Source organism: Cebus imitator, unplaced genomic scaffold (genome assembly GCF_001604975.1).
Source record: "Cebus imitator isolate Cc_AM_T3 unplaced genomic scaffold, Cebus_imitator-1.0 Scaffold40, whole genome shotgun sequence".
In the NCBI taxonomy this organism is placed as follows: Eukaryota; Metazoa; Chordata; class Mammalia; order Primates; family Cebidae; genus Cebus; species Cebus imitator.
In genome coordinates, this window is record NW_016107355.1 from 7212224 (window position 1) to 7235835 (window position 23612).

At 38.8% G+C, this 23612-nt stretch overlaps 1 protein-coding gene across 5 annotated transcripts in view; it reads left to right on the plus strand.

Moving 5' to 3' along the window:
• GASK1B (golgi associated kinase 1B) overlaps positions 1-23612 on the plus strand; it is a 52032-nt gene that overhangs the window by 315 nt on the left and 28105 nt on the right. Inside the window, exons 1-3 of one of the 5 annotated variants that reach the window (XM_017526020.1) lie at positions 40-435; positions 1160-2281; positions 17453-17667. In XM_017526020.1, the coding sequence (XP_017381509.1) occupies positions 1384-2281; positions 17453-17667 (1113 nt within the window). In that variant the 5' untranslated portion in view covers positions 40-435; positions 1160-1383. Of the gene's footprint in view, positions 1-39; positions 440-1102; positions 2282-17452; positions 17668-23612 lie in introns of those variants that run through there. The other 4 variants (XM_037737605.1, XM_017526021.2, XM_017526023.2 and 1 more) reach the window with 4 other exon arrangements.

Sequence of the window (23612 nt, forward strand, 5' to 3'; positions counted from 1 at the left end):
CTTTGCTAAGGCTGCTCCACCAAGCTAAGCAAACACTCCCGATCTTTTGAACTTCATGAGACTGACATTTCTGAGTCTGTTTGCAAACAGGACGCTAGAGGGCTCCCAGGGGTTAAGAATAAGGGGAAAGTTATTTGAATGAAAACTGATTCTCTACGGCATTTCTTTTTTCAGAATTTAAAACTAAAGTTTATTTTGTTAACTATTGTTTTCAAAAGCCTTATACCTCTTCAAACCATGCAGCGATCTGTTTACAAGTGTTGCTTTGCAATCAGCAGTTTTCAAGGGAGCTTTTAAAGCTGAAGTGAAATGTTTGAAATGTGGAACACTCTTGACCATGAAATATGTTCTACTTACATGCCTCAGCCTTTAAAAGTTCTTTGCATTAGAGTCAGGGATTACATTCTTCTTGGAGCCAAGCATGGGACCAGCTGTGTAAGTAAGGTTGCTTATGAGTTTCTTCTTTTTCTTTTTAATAGTGAAAAAACAGACTAGAGATGCTTTTATTTTCTTTCAGCTGACTTCAGTGGAAAGAAAAGAAATAAAAAGCAGTCAGATTTGTGTTGTGTTGTTTGTGTGTGTGTGTATGTGTGTGTAACACAGAAAGAGAGAGAAATAGAATAAATGTAACTGCTTCCAAGATATATGGACATTTATGGCTTTGTATTATGCTAACAATGTAAGCTAATGGAACGTATTAATAAAGAAAAAATTGTGCCATTAGATTAAGAGAATATGTTTCTAAATTTTATTGTTAATACTTGGTGCTTGTACTTAGTTAATTCAGGACTTTAAAAATAAATATGGTATAGTTATAGGGTTTTAAAAAACCATCTATTACTTGTCTTAAGTTATTTCTGAATTTCAAAAAGGAAAAGCCTAGGCTTGTCACATTTTAAAGCTTTTGCTTCAGAATCAGCTTAAAGACTTTAGGTACAAGTTAGAAAATACTCTTGGATTTTTGTAGCTTGTTTTCACCACTTTAAAGCGATTATCAAATCTATACATCTATCTTGTTTCCATGTTTTTAAATTTTATTTTTAAAAACATTTAGTGGTGATATTTATGAAAGGAAATGATTACTTTTTTCTGTACTTTGTAGAGGAACTGAAATGTTTGAGATTGTGACTCAGTTAACTCTGTACCCATTCATTCCCAGAAGCAAGCCGCATTTCTCCTTGGGGAGGCTGATAGTTTAAAAGGTTTGTTGTGTCAGAAACATTCTCAGCTTCATCACCAATCCTTTCCTTCCACTTCTACCCACTGGAGACCACTTAGATCCCGAAGCGGACGCGACAGCTGAAGTCAGGAAACCATGCATCACATTAGCAGGAGCCAACTGCAGACTTTAAACTCCTTTCAACATGTGGATGCAGCAGAGAAATGACCTGTCCAGACAAGCCGGGGCAGCTCATAAACTGGTTCATCTGCTCCCTGTGCCTTCCACGGGTGCGTAAACTCTGGAGCAGCCGGCGTCCAAGGACCCGGAGAAACCTTCTGCTGGGCACTGCCTGCGCCATCTACCTGGGCTTCCTGGTGAGCCAGGTGGGGAGGGCCTCTCTCCAGCATGGACAGGCAGCCGAGAAGGGGCCACATCGCAGTCGCCACGCCACCGAGGCACCCTTCCCTGAGATACCCCTGGATGGTACCCTGGCCCCCCCTGAGTCCCAGGGCAATGGGACCACCCTGCAGCCCAATGTGGTGTACATTACCCTACGCTCCAAGCGCAGCAAGCCTGCCAATATTCGCGGCACCGTGAAGCCCAAGCGCAGGAAAAAGCATGCAGTGGCATCGGCTGCCCCAGGGCTGGAAGCTTTGGTCGGACCATCCCTTCAGCCTCAGGAAGCTGATACTGGAGCACTTAGGGATGCTCAGGGAGGAAACCTGGCCAAGATTGGAGAGCCACCCTGGAGGTTGGTGCGGGGTCCAGGAGTGCGAGCGGGGGGTCCAGACTTCCTGCAGCCCAAGGCCAGGGAGAGCAACATTAGGATCTACAGCGAGAGCGCCCCCTCCTGGCTGAGCAAAGATGACATCCGAAGAATGCGACTCTTGGCGGACAGCACAGTGGCAGGGCTCCGGCCCGTGTCCTCCAAGAGCGGTGCCCGCTTGCTGGTGCTGGAGGGGGGTGCACCTGGCGCTGTGACCCGCTGCGGCCCTAGCCCCTGTGGGCTTCTCAAGCAGCCCTTGGACATGAGTGAGGTGTTTGCCTTTCACCTAGACAGGATCCTGGGGCTCAACAGGACCCTGCCGTCTGTGAGCAGGAAAGCAGAGTTCATCCAAGGTAACAGATTCATGTGCTTCATTATTTGCAGCTGTTGGGGATTCGGGTACATTTTCTCTTTTTCTAAATGATTTTTCTCCACCCACGTTTCACATTTGGACAGCAGCAGCAGCAGCAGCCTTTCTTTCCATGCGCTTGGCATTCTGTATTTTCCCAGCCTGGGAGGATATGAGAGTTCCAGGGAAATGCTGTATTGGACATGCAAGAGTAAGCCCATACTGTATAATCTTTGCTCTCCATTTCCCTCTGCTGCACTTCCCAGTGGCTTATTAAATCTAATTAAAGCCAATGGCAGTTTACGTGATGAGGAGAGGAAGCTAGGCTGGAGGCAAAGAACTTGCTGTCAGGCATACTATTAAATAGATTACTATGGGAGGAAGCAGGAGTTTTTAAAAGTAATGGGGAAGCAGGTTATTTTTCTGGAGCAGATGGAATCTTCTTAAGAGGCACAGAGCCAGACCATGTTAGGTTCAACCCCTTACTTCCCCACCCCCAGTGGATTTAACTCCTTTATTTAACAAATAAAAAGAATGAGACAAAAATAGATGATTTGTTCAGTATGTATACTAACTAGCTGTGTGGTTTTATCAAGCCCATCACGATGGTCCATTGAGCCTGTCTTTCAAGAGTCTTTTTTCTTGGGTGACAAACATTTTGGCAGGTTCTAACACATGTAGCCAGTTACTGCAATTGCCAACAAAAGGGTTGGTCTGTGATCATGCCCATGCCCTATAAAGGATATTCTCTGAATATTAAAGCTATTCCAGGGTTTGAATACAAAGTACAGTGAACCAGTGGCTTGTGTTTGAATGCAGAATGATGCCAGAATTTACAACTTTGAATCTAGACTGGCCCAAGAGGCTAAAACATACCCCAAAGAGATTATAAGCTCAAAGGATATTTACTTTCTCCATGTTACCATGAAATTTAGCATTTCAGTGAGGTTCCCAGGGAGCCTAGAATGGAATGGATTAAAACCTCTGGGAGTGGCTGAGACCCAAACTGCATTTTGAATGGCTTTAGCATTGTAATTTCATTTTAGAATGGATGCTTCTTGAAGTACCAGTGATTTACTTAGAAAAATCGGACATTCCTTAAAGATCGTGGTTCTTGTCTAGGTGCTCCAGATTCACAGGTATGTTTTGATGTTTCAGGTTTACAAAGCAGTCCACCACAATTATGCCAAAGTAAGAAACCCTCTCAAACATTTAATCTAATGTTGATAAAAATGAATTTTTATTCGGTGCCTACAAATGGCTAAGGATTACACAAATTGATTCATGTGTGTTGGCTCCTAGAGTTCTCATAACAATGAGAGGTAGGGACTATTATTATTTCCATTTAGTAGATGAGAAAATTGAGGCTTTTTGAGGCAAAGTAATTGGCCTCAACTCCACAGCTAGTGAGTGGCTAAGCTGGGTTTTGACTGTAGGCCCAGCAAACTTCAGAACATAACTTCTTAGCCACTGGACTTATGTGAATATGTAACTTATTATCCAAACTGGAACTCTGTGGGTGAAAAGAGATGCTGGTGGGCATTGGGACAGCAGCACACAGCGGCTGTTCTGGGCAGAGTAGGGCGCAGGATCCCCCTTGTTATGCTATATTGCCATTTATTTTCATGTCATAAAGGCCCAGAGAAGAGAAGATGAACTCCTGGGTGCATCCTGAGGCAGGGTTCTCTGATAGTCTTTTGAGCCTCCTTTAGATGCTCTTTGATAGAAGTTTGTAGAATACAGTAGCAGCTAAGAGCCTGGGCCCTCGAGTTGGACTAACTAGGTTTGACCTTACCAACCATATTTGACCTTTCCAATATGCCTTGGAAACGTTACTGTGTCTCTTTATGCCTCAGTTTCCTCAGCTGTAAAATGACAATACTGCCTACCATATGAGATTGTTGTTAGTTAATACATGGAAAACACTTAGAACCAGTATTTGGCACAAGATAAACCTTCAATAAATATTGGTTATTATTATTATACCAAGTACATGAGGTACCAAGTTCATTGAATTCCTCACGTAACCTCCAAGTCTCGTATATTATTTCCTTATGTGCTCGGACTGTGACTAAAACTGCTCAAATACACTTTTGTAATCACAATTTCTCTTAGATATTTAATTCTTTGCTCTGAATTTCCGGCATCTTTGAGAATAGAAATTCAATTTAAAGGAGGGGTTTATAATCTCAATATAGCCTGGATAGTTCTCTCTCCGTTCATGTGGGAGTGGTAATGGAAAGAAACTAATAGGTTATACTAATATGACTCGATTTAATGAATTAAATCCTCAAGATTGTATCCCAAACAACATTGTCTCTTTGATACCTTCGTCTACTTAGTCATTTAGAGTCACGAAGTCAGGACAGTGGCTTCAGGAGCTTATGAAATCATTTCCATATAGTTACGCACACTCTATACAATATAATTCTACTCAAACAGACTGTAATAGTGATGCAAAGTACACAAATAGAATACTTCCGGTCATGGTATGGACAGTGTTAGGTTCTCAGTATCTCTACCCATCCACCCATTTCTAGTCTTTTCCTCTCTGTGTCTGTCTTCCCTGATTTCCACAGAAGTGTGTAGCTTTCTTCGTGGCCCCTCTTATTCTGTTGGTCAAAGCTTGGCCTTATTTGAGCCTCTCGGCCCACTCAGGGAGGCAGCACATCTTATCTAGTTACCCAGCATTTTTTTTCAGCTTACTCTATATCATTACATTATATAATGCATATTTGCATTATAATCATTTCTTTAATCATCTGTTCCTTCTTACTACTATCTGGGTCTGCGAAGGCAAGGACACTTCCTGTTCTCTTTAGAATTGCGTTTCTGGATCTTAGTGGAGAGTCTGGCCCATAATAGGTACTCAATAAATATTTTGAACGAATGCAGGAATGCATCTGTTGCTTATTCTTTGTATTGGAAACATAAATCTATACTGGAAACCACCAGCTTCTAATACTTAGGACACATAGTAACATTTTTAGTCTTCAGTCCAGGCTGGGCTTTCTCCTGGAGGATCTCTTAAAGAATTCATTGTGGAAGTAATGAAAAATGTTTTTGGCAGCCTCCTTACAATGCAAATAAAATGTTTGGAGGGCTTATTCTTGTGAGGATTATTAATATAGTATGTTGGCATCACACTCTAGTGTAATTTGTTAATGAGTTTTCTGCAGGAGGAACAATAGATTTAATTTAGGTATATATTTCTCTGATGATCTGGCTTGGTCTAGGAGTAGATCTTTTAATATTTGAGAGAGTGATGAGCCAGCAAAGATTGTAAGTAATCTGCCCTAAATGTTGTTTCTGTTCTGACCTTTGATTAGTGTTTACAAAAAGAAATTTAGAACTGGCACCGAGAAAGTGGGTAGTCTGTACTGCAGGTTGAATTTAGATATCTGAGTTGTCTTAGTTATTTTTTTAAATAATTTTATGCAGTAGACTTTTTTAAACCTCAATTTAAAGGTGAAAGAAAGGCAAGAAGATTGCTCAAGGTCATGTAATGAGTTAGCTATCCAGCAAAATTTTTTGTCTTCTAACTTCCAAGTCTTTTTCTCTTTTCATAAACCTGCTTCCCTCAACAAATCCTTTAAGGGGCCCTAAGGTACATCTTCTTTATCACCACAGCCTACTAGGAAATTTAGTTATTTAATGTAATGAAATAGATGACTTACACACTGATGCACAGATAGAGCTATGGGAACCTCTTTTTTTCTCACAAGGAGACAAAGCAACATTAACCATAGCTAAGAGTGATTGAATTTTCCTGGATATATATATCAGGCTCTGTTCTAAGTACTGTGCTTGCATTATTTCATTAAATCCTCATACAAATTCATATAGACCCTGGGGACTCTGTGACAAACATTTAACAAATATGGAAATTGAGGCCCAGAGTAATTATAAAATGGATATATGACATGCAAAGGGAGACGTAAAAAGGAATCAAATGCTGTGATTTGAGTGATCTGCTTGCCCCAGCCTTTCAGATAAAACTCTCTGTTGATTCAGTCAAAAGACAAAGAGTTCCAATTATAAAGCTTATCTTTAGGATTTTTCTAAATTGGTAAAACTGGTGTGGGTGATCCAATCAGCTAACTCAGGTTAGTCTGAGACAAGATCTTGACTGTGTGATTGATGAGTTTTAGATGATTCTTCTAATACAAAAGGATGTGTGAAATTAGTGGACTTGCTGGTATTGTACTTTTTAACAGACTATTTTCTGACAGGTTATGCTCCAAGATATGCTTAGAAAGTAAGAAGGGTGCCCTTGAGGAAGGGCAAGATAGTGATTAAGTAGGCAGGGCCAGCAGTGTGCTACAGTATAAGATCCAGCAGTTCTCACTGGAGCAGATTTTCATCCTACATGTGTTTGTGTAGGAAGTCTTACAATGAATGAAAATACAGCATCAAAGGGCCTTAAAATATTTGTGTGCAATAATGAAGTATTTTTCAATTGTGATAAAGAATCTAGTGTGATGCATCAGATGGTACTTATACTGTATTTGTTGTGTATTGTCTATTATACCACCTAACAATTTTACACCACAGATAATACTCTTATTTTAAATAAAGGATTCCTGAGACTCAGTGAGCTTGTAAAATTTGCCCTAAGTCGCCTACTAGTGAGCAATGAAATTGAAATTGTGCCCAATTCTGCCTCCGACACTGAAGTTTCCTCATGTTGCTTCTGTTAACCTATACTACCTCTCAATGTAACTTAATACAATTATAGGATAATGTCAAAAATGTGCAAATTTTATCATGATGGTTTCAGATTTTGCCACTATACCAACATTTCTATTTAATTTTTTTTAATTCAATAATCTAACATTGATAATATTTTTACTCAAGTGCAGTATTGATGTATCATTTTGAACACTGCTACAAGATTTTTTAATGCAATCCAAGGTCCCAGTGCTTACCAGATTTTCTTGTTTACCATAAACAATCACATGTGTATCGATGTGACTGAACATATTTGTTTTCTGCCAAGTTGTCCTTGCAAGAGTCTCAAATTATTATAAAAGTCATCAGATACTGTGTGGTGCTGATACATTTTGATAGTTAAAAAAATGAAAATATCCTAAAGTATTTATCTAGGATTAGACAAAGCAGACTATGTCCATATAAAAAGCAAGAGAATAAAAAAGATAAAAGCCCACACCTTTCTGTGATCTTTGATTTAGCAGCTTTGCCAGAGCTTGCCCTGCAGTCTGCACAGTAATGTGAATGAATCTCAAGGGACACCACTTTGGTAACATTTAAGCATTGTACTATTTTTCATGCCCAGCATGGAAAATGCATTATGTATGCCTTATTTTTAGGATGCTGCTTTATTGCCACAGAGCTGTCAGACTGAATTAAGGTAGCCTAGTTCCAGGAATTCTGTATGTCAAGGCTGCTTAGATGACAAACTGCAGGCACCCAACAAACTTCCATTTAAATTCATTGTAGATCCCAAGTTGCTCACTGTTTTCCAACTTGTATTGCCTCTTCGTATTACAAAGTAGGAGAAATATATTGTGCATTTTGCACCCTCTTTTCAAGTCTATGCAAGCAGCACTGTGAGTTCTGGGTGAATGTGCAGTTGCCAAGGCAGAGGGATGGCAGCTTTGAATTTCATATTGTTTCAGGCTCTCAGGTAAGGACAGAGTCATTTTGCAGGGAATGTGGACAATAACACAGATGTCCCCACAACTTGGAAACATACTGGCTTCCACATCCTAGAAATTGTTGACATATAGGCAAACTTTCTGAAAATATTTATTTAGAAATATATAATCATGTTTTATTGTTTTAAAAGTTGGCTTGAAAGTATATTGTGTTCTTCCTCAGAAAAGCCTTAAGTCTATTTCCTTATGAATCAAATTGAGCTGGTCAGCTTAATACATTCATTCATCAGTGAACAAAAGTTTACTGAGCCTCAGTTCTAAGCAGCGCTGTACTCCAGTGTCCTCTTGTTTGCTCACTACATAACTTCATAGGCAAACGGGGAACCGGGCAACCTTCTCCGCTGTGCTTCTGTAATTTGTCTCTTGGTCCCACACACAGCTGGGATAAAAGGGGCCATGAATGGTTGCCACAGTACTCTCAGTGTAAGAGATGCATGTTCCTTAACTCCATGCAATCTATTGTCTTCTATAGGATCACATTTATTTTTTCTTCCTTTAACAGGTATTTATTGAGCACCTGCTATGTGCTAGCCAATAGTCTAGTCACTGGGGCTGCATCAGTGAACAAAACAGTCAGGAATCATCCTTGCTCTCTTGGAGCTGACAGTAGAGGGCCATGTGTAAGTTCAGTGTTCTGAAGAAATCTTACTGCCACTGACGTGAGGATTGAGTGAGCACCTCCCCAAACTCAAGGCCATGGCTTCTTCAGTGGGAGTGAATCTGCTGCTGTCTCTGAGTTAATGTAAGGACCACACAGGTGCAAGGGAGTTAAATAGTTCTTCCTACTTAAGTTAAAGAAGAATTATTACAGGTTCAGTCCAATTTGATTGTAGTCAATTCAATTCAATGGCATTTTTATGTGTGAAGCACTGTCCTAGGTACTAGGGAAAAGTGGTACAGTTTGTAATTCAAATAGCCTTGTGTTTGGAGGTGTGGACAGGCAATGTAGACTCCTTGCAAGTGAATCCTGATTTGGCCACTTGCTAGCTACATGACATGGGATAAGTTACTTAATCTTTTTATACTTTATATTTTATTAGTATAATAGGGATGATGATAACATTACTTACCTTAGAGTTGTCATGAGAATTAAGAGAGTCAGTCTGTATAAAGTATAACATTGCTTGACACATACTAACACTCTTTTTTTCCCCGAGATGCAGTCTTGCTCTGTCACCCAGGTTGGAGTGCAGTGGTGCAATCTTGGCTCATTGCAACCTCCACTTCCTGGTTTCAAGCAATTCTCTTGCCTCAGCCTCCCGAGTAGCTGGGATTACAGGTGCCTGTCACCATGCCTGGCCAGTTATTGTATTTTTTAGTAGAGATGGGGTTTCACTATGTTGGCCAGTCTGGTCTCAAACTCCTGACCTCATGATCCGCCCGCCATGGCTTCCTAAAGTGCTGGGATTATAGGTATGAGCCACCGCGCCAGGCTAACACTTTTTCATGCCGTTGCTAAGCTGATGTAGCTCGTTGTGTTTTGTTTCTTTAGATTTTCTTAGTTGGTTTATCTAGATTGATGTTTACTTGAGTAGGATAAATGGACATCTAAAATTTTCATTTAAAGAAAGACCTTGGAGCTTATAGTGGATAATAACAAGATCTCTTATTTGTGGAGTGCTAGGCAGTTTACGTTCATTATCTTATTAAATGTCACAACAGTCCCATACATCAGATGTTCTTGTACTGATTACCTGAGGGGAAACTGAGGCCGAAAGAATAATATATGTCCACTGAAAGCCCACGGGTAGCATGTAGTAGGGCTGGGATACACACATGGGTCAGGAGGACTCCTAGCCTCATTCCTCAGAGCTGTGCCTTACTGCCTCCCGCTGTCCCTTCACATCATGTGTGAGCCTCCAATGACTGCAGCCTTGGGCTTTCCCAGCTAATCATACATCCAGATTCTAACCGACTTTTCCCATTGCCTTATCGTCTGATTCCTGAATGTAGCCATGATGCCTTACTGTTCCCCTTCTCATGATAGTGATCTGGGGTCAGAAAAAGAGAGGCAGTAGTGTTTCACCACCCCCATTTTCATTGTCCCAGTGTATTAGAGATGCATGGGAGCAGAGAGTTGAGCACGAGCTGGACAGAATGAGGGCATTAAAACCTCTGCACATCCCTGGCTCTATTTCTCAAGTTTTTCTCTAATCCTTCCCAATTCATGTAGAGTGAAGACAGTGAAATTATAGCTTACTAGGATGTCACCCCAGACAAATTTTTTATTTTGGGTCCATGGACCATTCCTTAGGATCTAATTGCTATACGTGAACATTGGGGGATTCTGAAAAAATGCATTTAGAAGTTTCCAGTGCTTGCTTTGCTCTAAACATTGAATCAAAAGTTGGAGATCTAGGGCCGGGCACAGTGGCTCTTGCCTATAATCCTAGCACTTTGGGAGGCCGAGGTGGACAGATCACCTGAGGTCGGGTGTTTGAGACCAGCCTGACCAACATGGAGAAACCCCTTCTCTACTAAAAATACAAAATTAGCCGGGCGTGGTGGCGCATGCCTATAATCCCAGCTACTCAGGAGGCTGAGAGAGGAGAATTGCTTCAACCCAGGAAGTGCAGGTTGTGGTGAGCCAAGATGGTGCCATTACATTCCAGCCTGGGCAGCAAGAGTGAAATTCCTTCTCAAAAAAAAAAAAAAAAAAGTTGGAGATCCAGAGGACAAAGAAGTAGTCTCTGTTCCTCAGAGCTCTCAGATTGGAAGGCAGGAGACAGTTAAGCAAACCTACCTTACAAAAAGCATATGATAACAACGTCAATGGAGGTATTTTTAGGAAGCCCTGTAGGCACAGAGAGGGAGAATTTAGCTTAGAATGTGTATGTAGGGGGTTGAGTAGGGAAATTATAAATACTTTTGGAAGAGGTAATGCCAGAACTGGTTCTTAAAAGTCACTGTGGGTTGTGTGAGAGATGGGATGGGTGCAGAAAGTATAGAGAGAATAGACTATGGAAAAATGTGTGAAAGCAGAGAGTGTTCAGGAAATTGCAAATAGTTCTGAAAAACAGCAGATTACCATTTGGGGGCAAGATGTGAGTTAAGCTGTGGTAAGTGCAGAGTAAGTGTGTTTTATATCATGTGTGGAGCATGGACTTTATCTTTAAGAAAGTAGGGAGTCACTAAAGGGTTTGAAGAAGGTGAGTGATGACATGGGTTTTGCACTGTAAGAACTAAGAAGGTCATCATTCAGGTCAGGAATTCATGGCTCCTTTAACTGGACTAACAAATGCTAGATCGCCGAGGACTGAGTCACCCTGATGTGACCAAGACTTCATCTGCAAAATGTGATTGTAGAGTCTGGCACGGTGACCACATCATCACCACCCTCTGAAGTCAATTTTGATTCCTGTTTTTTAAAATGGAATATTGAGACAGGAAGAGTGTCGGAGTTTCCATTCATGCACCAGAAGTCCAGGGCAGCCCTAGAAAGCAGAAGTTCCTGCACATTAGTCAGAACAAAGAGGAATGCTTTGTTTTCACAGGAGAACTGGCAATTTAGATTGTTTAGGTAGTTGGTGATGAATGAAGTCACAAGACATTCGCCTTTCCTGCTTCCTTGACTTCACACCTAGATAACTCCTGAGGAAGTATGGAGATTATTTCAACTCTGTTTGGCCTAGAGAAAACAAACTATGAAGTAAAAAACAGTTAGATAAATAAATATATGAAATGTATTCTGAATCACTCAGAGACCTATTATTTAATTTAATTTAATTTAATTTTAAGTTAAAAATAATAATTATGTATATTTATGGGCACAATGTGATGCTTTGATATATGTTTACAATGTAGAATTATTAAATTAGGCTAATTTAAAAATCCATCACCTTACATTTTTTAAAATGAAAATTGAAATTAATTTATTTTTTAGGCTCCTTCATAGGATCATCTTTTTTATTTTGTGGTAAAACATTATAAATACACTTTTTAGTGATTTTGATATATACAATGTATTTTATTTATTATAGTCACCATTCTGTGCATTAGATCACTAAAACTTATCCCTAGTGTTAAGTGAAACTTTGTACCTCTTAATCAACACTATTTCCCATCTAACCCCCTTTCCCAGACTCTGATAGCCACCATTCTACTCTCTACTTTTGAGTTCAACTTTTTTAGATTCCACATATAAATGAGGTCATGCAGTATTTGTCTTTATGTACCTGGATCATTTTGTTTAAAATAGTGTCGTCCAGGTTTATCCATGTTGTCACAAATGACAGGATTTCTCCCTTTTTAAAGTTATGAATAATAGTATTCACAATTTTTTAGGTGAATTATTTTTTAAGACTGAAGAAGAATATGCCATTGTATATATGTAACATAACACATTTTCTGTATCCATTTTCTGATGATGGACACCTAGGTTACTTCCATATCTTCCCTATTATAAATAGCGCTGCAGTGTAATCCCAGCACTTTGGGAGGCTGAGGCAGGGGGATCATGAGGTCAAGAGATCGAGACCATCCTGGCCAACATGGTGAATCCCCATCTCTATTAAACATACAAAAATTAGCTGGGTGTGGTGGCGTGTGCCTGTAGTCCAAGCTATTTGGGAGGCTGAGGCAAGAGAATCGCTTGAACCCAGGAGGTGGAGGTTGCAGTGAGCCAAGATCACACCACTGCTCCAGCCTGGGCGACAGAGTGAGACTCTGTCTCAAAAAAAAAAAAAAAAAAAAAAAGATAGTGCTGCAGTGAACATAGGAGGCAGACATCTCTTCAGCATACAGATTCAACTCCTTTGGATAGATACGCAGAAGTAGGATTACTGGATAGTGTGATAATTCTATTTTCAGTTTCCTGAGAAATTTCCATACTGTTTTCCATCATGGCTGTATTAATGCACGTTCCGACCAGCAGTCCTAAGGCTTCCCTTTCTCTCACCAACACTTGTAATCTTTTGCCTTTTGATGATAGCCCTTCTAGGAGGGGTGAAGTCCTATCTTATTGTGGTTTTAAGTTGATTTAGGACAAGTGTCTAGGTCCAGGACTTCTTTGGCCATATAAAATCTATTTGTATGGAATCTATAGATGCCTACCTCCCCACCTACTGTTTTTAAAAATTATGAAAACCTTATGGAGGTTTGTTTCTTATTGCATTAAAGTTTTCCTTCAATGCGTTGTTGACGTTGCAATGCAGTGCAGCCAGAATTTGTTTCCCATAACAAAGATGCCACTCAAGTTTGACTGGCCTTTGTTTTCTTCAGTGGGTATTGTAGAGTTGTTTTTATTGAAGGACTCTGAGCTGTACTGTCACTTCCTTTTTATCTTGTTCACCAAGAGTCTTGGAACATGGCCCGTGCAAGAGAAAGAACTTTTGATTTCAGAGCTCAAGACATCTTTTTTCTTAGTTTTACTCAGTGACAAATGCACACAGTCATTCACAGCCCCACCCGACATGCTTAGCATTCACCTATAGTTCCACAAATCCACTCCTCCAGTGCTTAGCATGAAGGGCATTTAATAAATCGAGACAAAGAAGATTGTGTAAAGCACTCATTCTAAGTGACTTTTCATGTTCATCTTCTCAGTAGAATGTCTTCTTTGTGCTTTTGAATAAAAAACGACTTGGGAGAGCATCAAAATTCAGGGGAAATATTCAGATTTCAGAAAAAAAAGCAGCTTTCCTGGCGAGTCTCATTTTTTAGGACAGCTATATAACCTGTAATTCACATGAACACCCACATATCTTTTAAAACCCGCTTTCTCACCACTGTGACAGAATTTTATCTCTTCACTATTGAGATTTCTCTGGAGAGTCCAGTACTGCATCATTTTGACAAACCTGAATGTGGAGAGATGAATGCTTCTCATCTCTGAAACACTTCAGGGTAAGTTGCTTTAACCAGTTTCCCGTTTTCAGAGGTGATTTTTCTGTCATCTCTTCAAATCCATCAAGGTTCATTTAATTCTTTCAAAAGCCATATGTTAAAAAAAAAGTGGAAATCTCCTCACAGTAGCACTCATTGCTCTGGGACCTGGAGTTATGCTGACCACTGTTATTACCTGCAAGGGCCACACACACGTATCTGTAGCAGGAAGGCCTGTCTGTGGAAAGGAACCACAGCCCTCTGTGACTCAGTCTAAGTCTTACTGCTCACCATGCTTTCTTCTTGTTCTCTGGAAATCCCCTTTCCTAAGGCACACTGATTTCTAGCAGGGCAGGAAAGAATGTCTTTATGCGATAGTTGGCATTCAAAATATTTTGCTGAGGGAAAATGGGTGGATAGGGAGAAAAACATAGGCTATTAATTGAAAACCAATTAGACTTATCAGCTGAACACTTTCTTTGGCAGTTTGAGAATGGGTTTTTAATGATTAGTATAGAAAATGTATCATTCCAAAAATCTGATGATCTAAAATAGAGAAATGGTGACTGACATACAGTATACTTATAAACTAAATTAGGGGTTAATGCATAGCCTGTGGGCCAGAAATGGCTCACTGCCGGTTTTTATTTTTGTGAACTAAAAATGGTCTCTATAATTTTAAATGATTGAAAAAAACCAAAAGAGTAGTAATATTGCTATGACCCTTGAGAGACTCATGTGAAATTTCAGTTTTTGCATACATAATAAAATGTTAATGGAATAGTTACGACCACTTGCTTATATATTGTCCACGACTACTTTTGTGCTACGACGGAGTTGAACTGTTGCATAGTTGAATAGTTGTGGTATTTTAGGCCCTCAAAGCCTAAAATATTTACTATCTGCCCTTTATAAAATTTGCTGATCACTGGGCTAGATTATTGCATTACAGTTAAAGTGGTACTATTTAAAAATAATTTTTAAAATACTTATAATATTTAGTGAAATAATTATGACAAATTCTACATATAAGATGATCCCAAATAGCTTTTTTTCTTTGCATAATTTTTGCCTCTTTCTCCTGGTAGAAATGTAAGCTCCACGAAAGCAAAAAACTTCACATTTATCTAATTATGTATCTATTATATATGCAGCTTCAGTTTCTAGAACAGTGCTTAGTGCACAGTAAATGCTCAAGAAATAGTAAAGGTCAGTTGAAGCCTGATGAATGATGTGATTATGTAATATATATGTAGTAGTCATCAGAACAAAACCTTTCTGGGGCATGCGTTTATGATAGGTACCATGCTGGGAATTTTAGATGCACAATCTGATTTCTTCCTAACAAGGTACATTATTGCTCCCATTTTACAGATGAGAAAAACAAGGTTTAAAAAGGTTACATAACTTCTCTAACGTTACAAAGCTAAGACATAATGTGACCAGAATTCTGTTGGATTCCAGAGACAGAGCTCTAACCATAAGTTGTACTCTTTAAAAGAAAAATTCTAAAAGTAATTTACCTATTCAGGTAAGAAAGAAAGGGATAGAAAAATACTGGAGGTAAATATACAAATAACAGAACCAACTACTGGGAGATGAGGTTGTAGGTGATTTTTATTTTCTTAGCTATACATTTTTATGTTTTTCTATATTTCATATATTTTCTATATTTCAAACCCATAAAATGAATGGGTTTACCTTTAATTAGTTTTACAGTAAGAAACAATGTTTCTAAGGGAAGAAAAACAGCTCAGCAGGTTTCAATTTGTTTAAGTAGATCATTTCCATGTTTCTCCAAAGGCATTGTATGAATTGCTGAGGAAACTGCTGTCCATCTGACTTGTATATTAATTTGTACTGAAGTCCACTGTTAGATTTCAACTCCCTTTGAATGCTTTCTAGCCCTGAGCATGCAAAGTGCTTTTTGTATGTGTATAACTTTGGTTCAAAGACACTGATAGAGCTTCTTGGTGTTTATTTTTAGACGCCTGAAGTACACATCTTTGGAGACTGTGTGTGTGTTTTCTATTCGTATTTGGTTATATTGGCCCAGTGCTGTCTTCCACCGTAGGATGGACTACTTTTACCTGGAATTCATTCTTTTAAATTAAATTGGCATAGTATTTGGAATATATGCATTTAAAATTACTTATATCTAAGAAGATAATTAGGTCCCAGAAACCCCAAATCATTTACTAAGGTAAAAAGAAATTGGAAGGAGAGAGAGAAGGCTACAAATGGAGTTCTTTTGTATGGCTCACATTTCTTTCTCCATTCTTCTCTTAATTTTGCAGCAATGATTGTGGCATATTTTCCGTAATCCAAAAGACTTTCCACATACCCTGGCCTACATTGCAAGGCTAAAGTGGGAAAGATTTTTCTTTGAACAGAACTGGAATGCAAGTGATTAGAATGAGTTAAGTGCATGTTATTAAAACCACGAAGGTTAGTGCAACACCAAACTCATGAGTGGTCAGAGAAGAGGACTGTTTCCTGTGTTAAAAGACTGGAGATGAGAATTCTACAAGATGGCAAGACAGTAAGGTGGCAAAATAAAGTTTCTAGTAGACGGTAACGTTGTAGATTGAGAACATCTGAGGCTATTTAAGAGAGGTTTTAAGAATTCCTGTAACATGTCTGAACATTCCAGTTGTAATTTCAGAGGTCTCTGTTGTTCAGGCCTGTTAAGGATGAGTTAAGTGGGCTTTATCGGATCTTTGTAATTTAGTTGTTTTTATCAAGTGCATCATTCTGATTTTTGAGTTATAAGCAAAGCTGCTCAATACCGTCTCTTTGTGACTTTATTGGGCAGAAATGGAAGCTTGGAAGTGATGTTACTGGTTTTAAGGTTGAAGTGTTGTTTAATGTGTCCGAATCATGGTCTTCCTTGTTTATGATTATTTCACTGGGGCCCATATTCTTTATACAGTTTAGAAATGAAAGAAATTGCGTTTCTAAACCTCCAAGAGTGAGACAAAACAAATTGAGTGACAGATTTTAAAAAAGTCACCTATGCACATGCAGTTGAAGAACTGACATTTGCTTAAATGCACTTTGTTGAGGTTATGTGTGAATGAATGATCCCTTACCAAGAGCACTGTTGTGCTTGCACAGTTTCTATCAGAAAAGAAAAAACCTCTTACCTCTTTTTTTTTCTTCTTTGGAAATTACAGTGATTGGTGTGAACCATACAATTTCACTTTTAAATTTGCGACTTCTAAAAATTCTTTTTCTTCCTGACACCATAATGTGGCCTCAGGAAATCAGACAGTTGTTATTACAAATAAATAGCAGCTCCACTCAGACGTTGAATAGACAATTATAAATGTCTGGATTCTTTCCCGTTTTGTGGTGGCTGCTTTTAGATGTGGAATAAAACCACATTAACCATAGGACGTTGTTATTGATGCTTAGTATCCTATTCCTGCCACATCTATCAAGTATCTTGTTAAAAATATTTTTTCATTGTCTAACAATAACTTTCTGCTTTATAAGACTTATAATAAGAAGCACTGAGGTATGAAAGTATTAAAACATCGGAAGACAAAGGGACCATAAAATATTGTCGAATCATACTCTCACATTTGATAGCTGAGAGTGAATGACCTGCTCAGAGGCACACACTGCATCAATAGTGTGCTCAAAGTGTGTTTGTTTTTCTGATTCCACAGATGGCCGCCCATGCCCTGTCATTCTCTGGGATGCATCTTTATCTCCAGCAAGTAATGACACCCATTCTTCTGTTAAGCTCACCTGGGGAACTTATCAGCAGTTGCTGAAGCAGAAGTGCTGGCAGAATGGCCGAGTACCCAAACCTGAATCGGGTTGTACTGAAATACATCATCATGAGTGGTCCAAGATGGCACTCTTTGATTTTTTGTTACAGGTAAGTTTATCACATCAAGCAAACAGTTATCTAATACTGGTGCTGAGATATATTAGCCTGACACTAAGGATTGCTCAGCGCCTGGAGTTTTTATGAAGCTGGTGATAACATCTATTAGGTTGTTCCAAAAGTAATTGCGGTTTTGGCCATAATGGCCAAATGCAGATGAAGCCTCCAGGTAGCAGGCTCCAGAGAGAATAGATCGTAAATGTTTCTATCCGACTTAAAGAGGTACCAGACTCTCAATCTCTCCTGGACCAAGAAAAAGATCTGGAAAGGGAAGGGCATTCTCTACAGAATGTGGATTTTCCCCATAAGTGGCAGCTTTGCAGGGCCATTTCAAAATATCAAAGATACACATTTTGGGGTAAAATAATCAGATTTCTTTCAGAGCCCACTGTCTGTCATGTTAGTATCTTATTGCTACAGAGTCTGTTTTGCCAGTCTTAAGTTCTGTTTTAATGTTAATGCCAGTCAACTGTGCCTGAATTCCAAATGGAGGAAGACATAAGGAGGCATGCCCAACCACCCATTCCCAGCATGGCCTGAACTAGCGTTTCAGGTTACTTTTATTTTTTATTTTTTATTTAAATTTTTTTAAATAGGTTTTGTGGGGACAAGTGGTGTTTTGTTACATGGGTATATTCTTTAGTGGTGATTTCTGAGATTTTGGTGTATCCATCAACTGAGCAGTGTATACTGTACCCAATGTGTAGTCTTTTATCCTTCACCCTCCTCCCATTCTTTCTCCTGAGGCCCCAAAGTCCATTGTATCATTCTTATGCCTTTGTATCCTCCTAGCTTAGCTTCCACTTATGAGTGAGAACATATGATGTTAGGTTTTCCATTCCCGAGTTACTTCACGTAGAATAATGGTCTCCAATTCCATCCAGGTTGCTGCAAATGCCATTATTTCATACCTTTTTTATGGGTGAGTAGTATTCTATGGTATATATGTATATCACATTTTCTTTATCCACTTGATTGATGGGCGTTTGGGCTGGTTCATATTTTTGCAACTGCAAATTATGCTGCTATAAACATGTGTGTGCAAGTGGCTTTTTTGTATAATGACTTCTTTTCCTCTGGGTAGGTAGCCAGTAGTGGGATTGCTGGATCAGATAGTGGATCTCCTTTTAGTTCTTTAAGGAACCTCCACACTGTTTTCCATATTGGTTGTACTAGTTTACACTCCCATTAGCAATGCAAAAGTGTTCCCTTTTCACCTTATCCAGGCCAAAGTCTATTATTTTATGATTAGGGCCACTCTTTCAGGAGTAAGGTGGTATTGTATTGCGGTTTTGACTGGCATTTCCCTGGTTATTAATGATAGTGATGTTGAACATTTTTTCCTATGTTTGTATATCTTCTGAGAATTCTCTGTCCTTAGCCCACTTTTTGATGGACTGTTTCTTTTTCTTTCTTGCTGATTTGTTTGAGTTCCTTATAGGGTCTGGATATGAGTCCTTTGTCGGGTGCACAGTTTGCAAAGATGTTCTCCCACTCTGTGGGTTGTCTGTTTACTCTGCTGATTAATTCTTTTGCTATGCAGAAGCTTTTTTGTTTAATTAAGTTCCATCTGTTTATCTTTTTTTTGTTGTTGCAATTTGCTTTTGGGTTCCTGGTCATGAAGTCTTTGCCTAAGCTGATGTCTAGAAAGCTTTTTCTGATGAATCTTTTGGAATTTTTATGGTTTCAGGTTTTAGATGTAAGTCTTTCATCCATCTTGAGTTATTTTTGTATACAGTAGGAAATGAGGATACAGTTTCATTCTACTCATTCAAATATGCATGGGATGTGTTTCCATTGGTTTGTGTTACTGATGATTTCTTTCAGCAATGTTTTGTAGCTTTCCTTGTAGAGATCTTTTACCTCTTTGGTTAAGTATATTCCTAATTATTTTATTTTTATTTTTTGCAGCTATGGTAAAAGAGGTTAAGTTTCTGATTTGATTCTCAGCTTGGTCACTGTTGGTGTATAGCAGAGCTGCTGATCTGTGTACATTAATTTTGTATCCTGAAACTTTACTGAATTCATTTGTCAGTTCTAGGAGTTTTTTGGAGGAATCTTTAGGGTTTTCTAGGTATACAATCATATAATCAGTGAACAGTGACAGTTTGACTTCCTCTTTACTGATCTGGATGTCCTTTTTTTCTTTCTCTTTTCTAATTCCTCTGGCTAAGACTTCCCTTACTATGTTGAATCAAAGTGTGGAAAATGGGATCCTTGTCTTGCTCCAGTTTTCAGGGGGAATGCTTTTAACTTTTCCCCGTTCAGTATAATGTTGGCTGTAGGTTTGTCATAGATGGCTTTTATTATCTTAAGGTACGTCCCTTCTATTCCAATTTTGCTGAGAGTTTAATCATAAATGGATGCTGGATTTTGTCAAATGATTTTTCTGTATCTGTTGAGATGATCATGTGGTTTTGTTTTTAATTCTGTTTATGTGGTATATCACATTTATTGACATGCTTGCATATGTTAAATCATCCCCATATCCCTGATATGAAACCACTTGATCATGGTGGATTATCTTTTTGATATGCTGGGTTGGATTAGCTAGTATTTTGCTGAGGATTTTTACATCTTTGTTCGCCTGGGATATTAGTCTGTAGTTTCCTTTTTTTTCTCTGTTGTGGCCTTTTCTGGTTTTTCCTATTGGGGTGATACTGGCTTCATAGAATGATGTAGGGGTGATTCTTTCTTTCCCTATCTTAATAGTGGAATAGTGTCATAGGATTGGTCCCAATTCTTCTTTGAATGTCTGGTAGAATTCAACAGTGAATCTATCTGGTCCTGGCCTTTTTTGTTGTTGTTGTTGGCAATTTTAAAATTACTGTATTAGTTAGGGTTCTCTAGAGGGACAGAACTAATAGAACAAATAGAATAGATATATATATATGAAGGGGAATTTATTAAGCAGTATTGACTCACACAATAACAAGGTGAAGTCTCACAATAAGCTGTCTGCAAGCTGAGGAGCAAGGAAGTCAGTAAGTCCCCGAATCTCCAAAGTAGGGAAGTTGACAGTGCAGCCTTTAGTCTGTCGCAAAAGGCCTGAAATACCCTGGAAAATCACTGGTGTAAGTTCAAGAGTCAGAAAGCTGAAGATCTTGGAGTCTGATATTTGAGGGCAGGAACCATCTAGCATGGGAGAGAGATGAAGGCCGGAAGACTCCGCAAGTCAGCTCCTTCCACCTTTTCTGCCTGCTTTATTCTAGCTGTGCTGGCAGCTGATTAGATAGTGCCCACTCAGATTGTGGGTGGGTCTGCCTCTCCCAGTCCACTGACTCAAATGTTAATCTCTTTGGCAACGCCCTCACAGATACACGTGGGAACAATATTTACATCTTTCAATCCAATCAAGTAGACATTCAGTATTAACCATTACAATTGTCTTTTCAATCCTGCTGCTTGCTATTGATCTGTTAAGAGTTTCTATTTCTTCCTAGTTTAATCTAGGAGGGTTGTATATTTCCAGGAATTTGTTCCTCTCTTCTAGGTTTTCTAGTTTGTGCATGTAAATGTGTTCATAGTAGCCTTGAATGATCTTTTTCATTGCTGTGGTATTGGTTGTAGAATGTCCCTGGCTTAGAGATTAATTCAGTTGTTTGTGGGCTTAGAATTTAATTTTGGTTTACATAATCCTGCAGTCATCATATACATCCTAGCTACCATTTATTGAGCTTTGAGGAATATTGTCTTACCCCATTTGGGAGGTGAGTAAACTGAGGCTTGGTGAGGTTAAGTATCTCATTCAAGTTCTTACAACCACTGAAGGCTGGAGCTGGGATTTGTTTGGATCTGTTGATGGTAAAACTGTCTTCTTTCCAACATTCCACACTGTGTTTCAATGGTCACTTGGCCATGTAACTTATTTTCCTTATTTTCTTTCCAATTAAATTTATTGCAGTTTTTAAAATGAAGATTCTACATTAGAATATAATAATATAGGGATATGGATGAACCTGGGAACCATCATTCTTAGCAAACTGACACAATAACAGAAAATCAAACACCACATGTTATCACTCATAGGTGGGTGTTGAACAATGAGAACACATGGGCACACGGAGGGGAGCATCACACACTGAGGTCTGTGGGGGGAGACTAGGGGAGGGACAGTGAGGGATAGGGAGTTGGGGAGGGATAATATGGGGGAAATGCCATATATACGTGACAGGGGGATGGAGGCAGCAAACCACATTACCATTTATGTACCTATGCAACAATTCTGCATGTTCTGCACATGTACCCCAGAACCTAAAATGCAATAATATATATATATATATAATTAAAAATTAAAAAAAGAAAATAATAAATATCATCATCTATATAATTATGTGACTCCAGACATCTTATACATTTTTCTTATGACTCTTTTCTCCCTTTGATGAATATTTCAGTACTTTTCTCCACCTCCTCATTCTGATTATTGCCTTTCCATTCCCCCATTTTAGAAAAAAAAGTTTCTGTTGTTGGATTGTTAACTAGTATCATGTGGAAATTTGGAATGGCCTTAGGACATATGCTAAATATTCTCCTTTTGTTCATTTTTTTTGTGTGTGAGTGTGAGTAGGAGGAAGAAATTGGAAAGGGACAAAAACGTAGGAAGAAAACCAGTTTAGTAGTGAGTCACAGTCTATGAAATAGGTACTTTGATGAAGGAGAAAAGGATCTCTGATGTTAGTGGTACAGAGACATCAGCAAGGACTAAACTGGGGAGTAGAACATTTGACTTTGCAAGGAGGTGGTCAGCAGCCACGAAGTTCTGCCTCCTTAAAGAGTGTTTGAGGGTCCAGCTATGAGGCTATAACTGGTTTTAAGCATTATATATGCATTATTTTATTATTCAATTTCATTAATGTACTAGCTCTGTGAAGTAGGCGTCCTTTCTTCATTTTACAGGTAGGAAAACTGAGGCACAGAGGAGTCTGAGATTTCAAGCTAACAAGTTAGTCTGCCACAGTTTGATAGATGTTAGCAGAAGATATGAAACTCCCTGGTCAGAGACAAATGACTTTCTTACTCATGATATAGCAGGTGGTATGAGTTTTATGCTCCCTTGCCTCTCAAGTTCTTTTGGGGTGATATAGAGTGGCCTTGGTGAATGCTTCAGATAGTGTGTTTATGTCACTGCTGAGGGACTCTAAGCTTAGGAAACCCCTCATTCTATAAGGAACTGCTAGTTAACCTGTCTAATATTTGCCTCAGAAGGATACAGTATCTTGATTATCTTTGTCAGGAAACAAATCTGCACTTCATCTCAGAGGGAGATACTCTCTGTTTGCTATGCTAACACTCTTCAAAATACACGCGGAACAAAATCTAATGTAAGATGTGCAGAAATGCCATGAAGAATTGTCTCTCAACAATTATCTAACTTGTTTAATGTTACATAGCTGTTAAGTTCCTAAACAGAGATATTATCAAATCTAGCTAGTGGTAGATTCAATATTTTTAGCAATTTTTGTGTAATTACTACCAAGTTATCTTTGGATTAATGAAACAAGTCGATATGATAAAATGTAATAGTAATAAAGTGAAGAATGAATGAAAGTACCTCAGGTCAAGTAGGTAAAAGTTTTCACTATGAGGTCAAGTGTTTGGGGAGTGGTAAGTAGAGATGTTGAAATTCCTGCGAATGGTTAGAAGGACAATGTAAAATACATTATGAGCCTGTCAGTGAGGTCTATGAGAAAGGACTTTGAGGTTTGAAGCTGGTAAAAATAAGAGCTAACCTATTGTGAATAGAGGGCAAGCCCTTATGTTCTCTAGTGATACGTGTTTTATTTTAAACCCCTCAACTAAATCTCATTCTACCCTACTGCCTTTATCATTCTCTTTTCTATTGAGGGAAGCTCCATTTATGCAACATCTATTGTGTGTTATAACGTAGAAAACAACCACAATGGTAGCAAAGTAGTACAAAGTGATCATCCTCA